The sequence below is a fragment of the Phoenix dactylifera genome, unplaced genomic scaffold (assembly GCF_009389715.1).
Source record: "Phoenix dactylifera cultivar Barhee BC4 unplaced genomic scaffold, palm_55x_up_171113_PBpolish2nd_filt_p 000085F, whole genome shotgun sequence".
In the NCBI taxonomy this organism is placed as follows: domain Eukaryota; kingdom Viridiplantae; phylum Streptophyta; class Magnoliopsida; order Arecales; family Arecaceae; genus Phoenix; species Phoenix dactylifera.
This window is the reverse complement of record NW_024067677.1, coordinates 849794-859258: the sequence shown is the minus strand read 5'-3', so window position 1 is coordinate 859258 and position 9465 is coordinate 849794. Positions and strand designations below refer to the sequence as shown.

General features: G+C 41.4%; 1 protein-coding gene across 1 annotated transcript; it reads left to right on the top strand.

The window, feature by feature from the left end:
• The first annotated feature begins 229 nt into the window (after nucleotides 1–229).
• LOC103697716 (RING-H2 finger protein ATL3-like) lies at nucleotides 230–1789 on the top strand. The gene has a single exon (XM_008779632.4). The coding sequence runs from the start codon at nucleotides 259–261 to the stop codon at nucleotides 1384–1386; it is 1128 nt and encodes a 375-aa protein (XP_008777854.3). The 5' UTR covers nucleotides 230–258; the 3' UTR covers nucleotides 1387–1789.
• The last annotated feature ends 7676 nt before the right edge of the window (nucleotides 1790–9465 follow it).

Sequence of the window (9465 nt, the reverse complement as noted above, 5' to 3'; positions counted from 1 at the left end):
GCCACTCCGAAGAATTTATATAGACTTGTGTCGCTAGGCTTTCTTCTCCATTGTATCATTATATTTATTTATTTTTTTATTTTTTATTTGGTAGGCTGTACCTTCGTAAAAGCGAAATGCTGTTTAGAAAAAAATAGAAAAAAAAAAACCGAACGAACGAAAAGAAACTTTGAAAAATATACCACTCGTCTCCAAGGTGGCTGCTTCGGTCGTCGCAGCCCCGTGGAACTTTGACGAGCACTACTCCTGTCACTCTCCATGGCCTCACCTTCCTCCCCGGTGCTGCCCTCCCCGATCCCTCCTAATCCCTTAAAACCCTCCATTAAGTCAGGCGTATCGTCACCTCTCCTCTATATTAAAACTCCTCTCCAACCAAACCCTTCCGCCCTCTCACCTTTATTACTTCTCTTGATCTTGTTCCAAAGAAACATCCAATTCTTGTTACCGATGTCGCAGCCGGGGCAGCCTTCGATGGGCAGCGATGGCGGCGGCCCCGTGACGATAAGCAGCGAGATCTTGGTAGCAGCGATCATCTTCCTCTTCATGGTCGTCGTCTGCGTCATCTTTCTCTATCTCTACGCCAGGCACTACTGGGGCGCCAACCCCGCCCTCCGCCGCTCCCGCGCCCACTTCATCTTCGCCCCCGCCGATGCTGGCCCCTTGCCGCACCGCGGCCTCGATCCCCAAGTGCTGAAAGCTCTCCCCGTCACCGTCTACCGGCCGGCGGACTTCAAGGAGGGCCTCGAGTGCGCCGTCTGCCTCTCCGAGCTCGCCGACGGAGAGGCGGCCCGGCTGCTGCCCAAATGTAACCACGGGTTCCATCTTAAGTGTATCGATATGTGGTTCCATTCTCACTCGACCTGCCCGCTCTGCCGGTGTCCCGTAGGCCCGGAGCCGGCGGGGCATTCGGATTCCGGTGCGGAGTTGGCCGGAATTCCGTCTCTCAACACTGCTCCGGCCGATGCCCATTCGTCGGAATCCCCGCAGTTCCCGACGAATGTTTTGTTCTGGGGAACACAGGACAGGGTTAATACTGGCGCCGCGGCGGCGGCGGCGGCCGCAGCTGGTTCGCAAGACGGGGCTTCGAGTTCTTCGAGGTCGAGGAAACCGGAGGGCATGCTGGTGATCGAGATTCCAAGCCGGGTGGTGGAGGGGTTCCCTCCGCCTATATCGCCACTGCCGTCGAGTAGTTTCCCGGTGGAGGAGATGAAATCACCGGCGTCGGCAAGGTTGAGATCACTGAGGAGGCTGCTGAGCCAGGGGAAGCGAGCGGTTGGTTCTTCTTGTAGCCCCAGGGAAGGTGACATCGAGAAGGGATTGGTAGGATGTGGAGGAGCTTCAGGAGAGGGGCGTGCTCGGACTCCGAAAACTCCAAGGAATTCATGAATTCAAGCTGTGTGACGGAGGATTAGTGTGAAAGAATTGAATTCAAGCAGATGGGTGATATCGTTCAGAATGGAATTTCAGTTGAAATGTTCAGGTTGAGTCTATAGGGATGCTAGTTTCAGCTTCCAAGATGTATTTGGTCGCTTGCCAATCATCGGAAGGTGTTTAGTTCTCAGTTTCTTGACCCATATGAAAGCAAACCAGCTGCAGCTGGTTCAGAGATGAACTTGTACAGATAGATTCTTTGTTTGTTCTATTGAGGAAATGGGAAATCTTTCATGTTCTTTAAAGTAGGTCCTTTGTTGAAAATGTTCCGAACTTGATCCTGGTCTGTTGATTCGTTAAAAAAAAAAATTGTTGCATAGGTCTGTTTTCAGAGGATGGAGAATGGATGTCCTTTGTACGTAAACATGTTTTGCTTTTGTATTTGATTCATTGAGTTAATTGAGTTATATTATTGTGAAATCTTGCTTTATTCCTGTTATACCGTGCGGCAAGATCCTAGGATATAATGTTGTTATTCAAATTTTATCTGCACAAGCTTTAAAATCTCATGCATGAGTATCAAATAACTGGTTTATGAAGGGGAAAACAAAATCTTTGCAATGGGCTGAGAGTTGTTCTTTGTTGGTGTCTTCTCTCTGTCAGCATGTTAATATTTGATGCTCTATTTTGTCTTTCTTATCCCAGCTTTAGGTTTTTGACATGCTTTTGTGAACATGCTCCTGGAAGGAAAGTTCCTCGGTTCAATTCATCATCAATGTCAAACAAATGGTCAGCCTAAACAAGTATAAGATGTTGATATTTTTATCTAAGTCCAAGAAAATCACCCAACTTGATAAGCATATAAATTAAGAAAAACCTGTTAGTTTCTGATAAGAGTGGCAATGAGAGGCACGGAATGAGAGAAGTTTTCTAGATATTATTCATATAGTATGAATAGCTATATATAAAATAAAAGAAAGAGAACGAATCTCACAGAATATGCATCAAGAATGGAAAATATAGATTGAGTGTAACTATACAGAATCAAATCTATATATAGGACAATAGAAGAAAAAGAAGCTTTAGCGATGCTTTTTTTGGCTTTTATCGACGTTCATAAGCGTCGGTAATTTTCTTTCCGACACTTTTAAAAGCGTCGCCGAAGTATTGCCTATATTAGAGTGGAGTATTAAATTGCCGACGCTTTCGAAAAACGTCGGCAAAAATTAGAGCTTGGCCGACACTTTAAAGCATCGACAAAAATAGGAGCTTTGCCGATGCTTTAAAGCGTCGTCAGAATTATTTTTTTTTAAAAAAATAAAAAAACCTAATTCATTTTTTGGAGAAAAAAATTTGTAGAAAAAGATTAATAAGAAATTCGTTATCCAGTCTCCTTTTGATTCTGCTTCTTCTAATAGCACAAGATATAATAGTAAAAAGAATAAAATTAGAAAAAAATAACACAGAAACAACAGCAAATGCTCAATTTATTGATATTTTTCTTACAAATTACAATAGAAATAACATAGGAAGCATAATTACAAATTACAAATTAAAAATTACAGTAGAAATGGAAGCATCCCTTGTCCTTCATCTTCATCTTCATCTTATTTCTTTTCAATTCCATTAAATGCTAGCTCCCAGAAAATCTATCAAAAGCGAATTAAAGCCCAAAAAGAGGATATCCTGAGAGCGAGAAGATATATAGAGTCACAAAAAGGCGAAAAGAAAAACTCAGCTCGTTTTCAAAAGCTAAGAACTCACCCAAAATCCAACGGTCGATACATAAAAGTTGGAGCTTACCCTAGCCGAACACCCTCGGGAGGAGGAAAAGGCTCTCCGACGCGGGGAGGTCAGCCAGAAGGAGGAGAAAGAGGAGGAAGAGGGAGAGGAGAAGAACGAGGCTTGGAGGTGGTGGATGTCTTGGGTCTTGGTGGGGAAGGAGAAGGCGTCACGATCGCAGGCGAAGGGGAGGCACGATGCGGCAGATACCGAAGAGCTCGGCCTGGGGACGGATCTTGTCCTTGAACTCCAAGGGGCCTGGGAGAGGGCGGCGGTGGAGGGGGAAGGGGATCGAGGCGCCGTAATTGTGCCCTAGAACGCCCTTCTCAATGGTGCGAGGTTATCCTCGAAGCTCGGTGGGGGGTTTGGGGGGAGAGGGGTAGCCAAGTTGGATCAGGGAGGATGGAGGGGGGAGGGGGGTGAGGTGGGATGATGGCGGCTGGGTGAAGGGGTTAGGATTTGTTCTCCGTGCGCGTGAGAGCGAGAGAGAGAGAGGGTTGGGATCAAGGAGGAAGAGAGGGGGGGACTGTTGTTCTCCGACGATGCTTTAGAAAGCGTCGTCTTAGTTCCCATTAGGCCTCCGAAGACATTTGTTAAAGTGTCGTTTATAAGGCTGCAAATGGGTCGGGTCGACCCCGACCCGAATTTTAGGACCCGCAGGTCCGATTTGGGTGCTAAAATTGAACCCGAACCATTTATTGGGTCGGGTCTGGGTTTACCGACCCGACCCGACCCAACCCGAATGGACCCGAAGAGAATGAACAAATCAGAAAGAAACCCAAACGCCGAGTTCTTAGGCTTTTGGTTTAACTTGGGACAGGTATAGCAGCAAGAAAGCCAGAGAAGCAGACCCAAGATGGTTCCTTTAATGAATGGGAGCTATCTCAGATATGTTCTTGTGCCAGAAAAAGAAGAAGACAGGAGCTCCACACAGCTGTGCTCTGCTTCAGAATCTCTTGGGCCCAGGAGAGAGAGCGAGAGAGAGAGAGAGAGGACTGCTGGTTTGAGTTGGAAAGAAGGTGTGTTGTTTAAGGACCAGAAATGATGCTAAGTAGGTGGCTTTAACAGCACTGAGTTGGTGGTAATGGAAACAGAAAAAGAGAAACGAAATCAGGATAAAGGCTGCACAAAGCCACCTAAAATCCAGCAAAAGCTCAGAGAAATGAGTTTGCTTTGTGACAACAAGCAAGAGAGTCTCTTCTTTTTTTGGTGTGGGTGGTGGTACTATTGGTCGTTTTTAAGTGAATTTATGGCGGATTTTCAAGGCAGACAGGAAGGAGATATGGGTTTCTAAGGAGCTTGTTAGCTTGCTTCCATGGCCTTATTATTCTCTAAGGGATGGGAAATGCCAGCCAATGAGGAGGAAAAGCCCTAAGGGGAGTAGGGTTCAAGTGTGGAAGGATAGCAACAAGCGTAGGTTCACAGAATCCAAAGGAACCTCGGCCCGTCAGGATTCTCTCTCGATCTATTACACTGTTGATACCTCGGGTGTCTCGGTGGCTGGCTCTTTTTTTTTTTTCTTCTGTTTTTTGGTTTTTGTTTCTTTTAACTTTTGAAGGGAGAGAGGGAACACTGAACTAAATATGGGTCATGTACTCGTGCCAGTTTTCTGCAATGGTCCGATGGAATTGGATTTTGGAAGAAGGTCTGGGATTTTTTTTGTCCTCCTGAGAGGGGAGCTGGGAGACGCCAAGTTCCCTTCAATCAGTCATATAGATAAAAAGTAGTGTGATATGAAATTTGGCTTGTAGGCCTGACTTACTTAGTAAGTCATGGGTCATCTGTTCTGACTGGAGGTCAATTGCAAGTCTTTCAAGCCAGAGGTCACCCGGCACCTCATAATTATGATATGACCACATTAGATTTGCCCAAATTCTTTTCCTAAAGCAGACCCGACCCGACCCAGTTGAAGGCCTAACCCGACCCGACCAATTTGCACCCCTAGTGAGGGGTAGAACTGTAGAAGTCAACATATCTAATCCATCCTAATAAGACTTGAGAGTCGTGTAGTATGTAGAGATGGATATGGTATTATACTCAAGGTACAGATGTCTCACTTCAATTTGAAGATGCAAGGATTGTCGCTTTGCGAAAAACAAGCTTCAAGATGAGGACTATCAAGACAATTAAGATTGTTGACAAGAGTTTTATTAATGGAATTAAGGATCCATGATAAAATCATGTCATTGCAATGATCCCAAGTTGGATATCAACGAGAGAGCCAGTCGGTTTGTTGAGTGTGCCATCAATGAGGCCTAGTTTGTTTTTGGCATTGAGTGCCATTTTCATAGCCTATTTCCAAGTGGGATAATTATCTCCCTTAACTGGAGTTGAGACCAAAATAGCACCCGGGTGATTTGCTGAGTGAAGAAAATAGGGAGATGAGACATCCGTGACTAGTTAGGATGTCTTATTGAAAACAGGAGGATTGTCGGACTTGGCAGATGTGGAAGATGATGATTTGGTGTTGGACATGACAGTAGCTGGAGGATCATATACACTCTGATACTATAATAAGAGTAGTAACGAGAGGCACCAAAAGAGAGAAGTTTTCTGTATATTATTCATGCAGCATAAACAACCGTACATAATACAAAGGAAAGGGAACAAATCCCACACAATATGCATCAAGAATGGAAAATACAAATGAGTATAACATTACTGAATCAAATCTATATATAGGAGCAAGATATGCGTAGTTGATGGTGTAAGGCATGATATTCGTAAGATGCCACACAATATGCATCAAGAATGGAAAATACAGATTGCATGTAATTGTACATAATCAAATCTATACATAGGAGTAAGATATGTGCAGTTAATGGTGCAAGGCTTGATATCTGTAAGAGTTTGTATCTCACCTTTGGTTAGCAGGAAAGGCTCACCTGGCTAGATCATGCTTGCTTGGTCGACCTCTCCTGATTTATCTGTCAGTAATGGAAGCATCTATGGGTTGTGTCCTTGGTTAACACGATGGAGGAGTGAGCCTAGTGCTTTGTTTGATGGAAGCATGAGGTAACGGGGACTTAATTTTTGTATTTATAACTTCTGAAAACTTTTACCACCCTGTTCTATAGTAATCTGAGTAAATTTGAGAAAAAAGTAGATGTTGATAGAAAATTTCCATTGCTTCTCACCATTAGTTTTAATTCAGATATGGGCGCATTTGCTTGTCTACTATCATTTTTTCAAATCATACCATATGGTTTTCTATTACCACAGGAAGTCTTCTAAAGATAGATAGCAACATATGTATTAAGATATTTGATTGGCTAGATTGCCAAATGAGTTTTACTACTGTCAAATTAGCACATTTGGCTTAACGAGAAACTAAAGGAAATCATTTTATGCAAGCAGATTTACAGCGACAAACAGAATGGTAGGTCATCTCTATATAGTGTATTTTGTCTGTGATGAATCTAGTCATTCTTTTGTTATCATTCTAGAAGAAGCAGAGAAAGGCAGCTTGATTAATATTAGTCATATGGTGCTCAATTAACAGGCAATAAAAATCACAGCTTTAGCACCATTTTCTGTTGCTTTGAGTGTCTGAAGGGCTTGTTTTTTATAAAAGAATCTTCTTCTTAAGAATTTATAGGCTACCATTCCACAACTTCTAAATTATCCTATCTTTGACAGTTCTTATCGATAGTTGTCCTAATCTCAATAACTGCATGATCATTAATTTTTTTTGTAGTTTATTATATCTTTAATAAGAATTTGGGAGAGGAATCTACTGGTGCCCGTAAAAATTGAGATTAGTGAGCTTCAGAATGAACAGCTGAGTTATGTGCAAGAATTCAAACTCTGTATTATCACATTCATGTGAACAATCAATACTAAGAACTTATGGTGTAAATCTTACCATTTTCATATCCAGCTAACAATCGCTCAATCTTGAAGCTTCCAAGTTCTGAGTGCTAGAAAGATGCTCAGTTTTATGAAAGTAAAACCTCTTATTTGCCAGGTCAATGTATCTTTGCTCCATATGCGTAATGAAATTAATAGGAGGGAAACTTCTGTCAACACCATGTTAGCCAGCCTGTTTCCTCTTCTCCTTTGATGCATTTATTGTAGAACTGTAAATGTAGTCACTATCTCAGCATTGCTTCAAATACAGTATCAGATCTTACTCTGGAGGCCATTGAATGTCTGAGAGGAGCATACAAGTCCACATCTAAAAATCTAATCTGAACATGTTCCTCTTTACCTCTGTATAACTTGCTTCTTTTGTATCGTTATATTAAACTTTGACCACATTATTTACAAGTTATTTACATGTTATTTTCCAAAAAAATTAATGGGTTGATAAGGGTTCAAATGGACTAGTTCTCTCTAATAGGTTACAGAGTCTAGCTAGGATAAGGTTTTCGGATCACTACAGAACCTGAAAAATAACTTTCATTGGAGAGATTTAACTGACTCTAAGCAGTCAAGCCATGACTTCAATAGCTTCTGGTTCTTTCATGAGTTAAACCTACAAGGAACCATGGTCAGCTTCACACTGGCCCAATCTGTGGGCATAGCCTGCCTGAAACCAGTCAGCAACAACTTATCTGGCTCTGATTCAAGAATGTGAAATCATGGGCCAGTTTTGGCTTTAATGTCTCAGATATTAAATGGTATGTGCAGGTAGTTGTTTCTTTTGCCTCTTGGTATCACAGTCAGCAATAACGTTCCCTTTCCTTGTATTTTTCTTATTTAATTGTAGTGATGCCTTAACCCATTAAGCCATTGATTTCTTTTGAAGTTTTTCCCCCCTTTTCCCCCTTTTGTTAAAAGTTTTCTCAAAGAGGTGACCTTGTTCCTTTGGTATGTAGATTTGCCATGTAGGTATGTGACCTCTGGATAATGCTACGCTGTAAAGATCATCATGCTAAATCTGGGTACATTTTTGCCAGAACTGATGCAGATTATGCACAAAAGTGTCATCCAGGTTGTATCCAGTTTAAGATCATGGTCGCATCGGTGCTTTTCTTCCTCTATATAAAGCTTGTGTTGACAGAGTATATAGTCGTTCACAATAGTGAACAGAAATAAGAATTTATGAAGCTCAGCCTTTGTTTGTGGCGTATCTTGGTTATTGTACAAACTTTGTCATCATTCATGCCCATATCGTTTCACAGAAATTTATAGCACTCCATATAGTTTTTATTTAACTTTTTTATCAGACTATCTTATTGATTTTTTTTTTCTCATCTCATCTATCTGTTTCATGTTTGTGAAAAAAAAAAATCTCTTTTGGATTAGATTGAATATTTTCCAAATTTCTTCCTTCTGCTAGCTACGATTTTCATGGTATTATTTTGGCATGTGTTACTGAGGAGTATCTAGAGCTCATTAAGCTAGGAACTGATGACAAAAACTGATTGTCAACTTGTTTGTGCACATTGCCTTTGCTATTCTTCTGGAAGAGTACAAGCCATCTGAAAGGGGTTTTGGGAATTCTGTGATCAGAATGACACCATTTTTCCTTCAACTTCAACTGATAATAGGAACTCACATTGTCATTATTGTTGCATGAAATGTTATAGTGGTTTAAAAAGGAAATCATGGATGTTTTAATGCTGAATTACTGTCTGTTCCATTTTCTTCCCTAAAGAAAACATATCAACTTGGAAGTTATGCATATTAGTGAATTCTGATATATAGATAGTAAAAGTTTGCATACAATCGAAAGTGTTTCCTATATTTTTGGTTTCTTGTTATCATATTCGTTCTGTTTTTGTCCCATGTGTGATTCACTTTCTTTAAAAAAAAAAAAAAATCACATCTGCCCCTTGCCTTTGACAATAGAAGGGTTTACCTCCATTGAGAAATATGCTGCATTTCTTTGTTAAGTCACCAATCTGGAGAACCATCAGCAAACTAAGCAACTATCTAATGGTATAGTGATCAAGTCATTCAATTACTTGATCAGAACTGGTTGGTCGATGCTGAACGGGATAATTTAGGTCTGGTCTCATGAAGAATTGAAAATTTGATCAGAAAGTTTCGAACAACATTTTTTGTTCCTAAACATAAAGGTTGGATGATTTAATCCATTAGCTCAATATTATTCAATTTTCAAGGCCAGGCCAGAATGCCGTGATTGCGATTGGTGGCTGTTGCAAATACCAGAATCTTCAAAATTCCAGCATATTGGCTCACAGAGCTGATAAGGTTTCTTGCTGTGTCTATGCCATGTTCAATCCTCTTCAATACTAAATCTGATCATACTCCTATTTAGCTTCTTCCCTCTCTCTCTCTCTCTCTCTCTCTCTCTCTCTCTCTCTCTCTCTCTGTGTGTGTGTGTGTGTGTGTGTGTGTGTG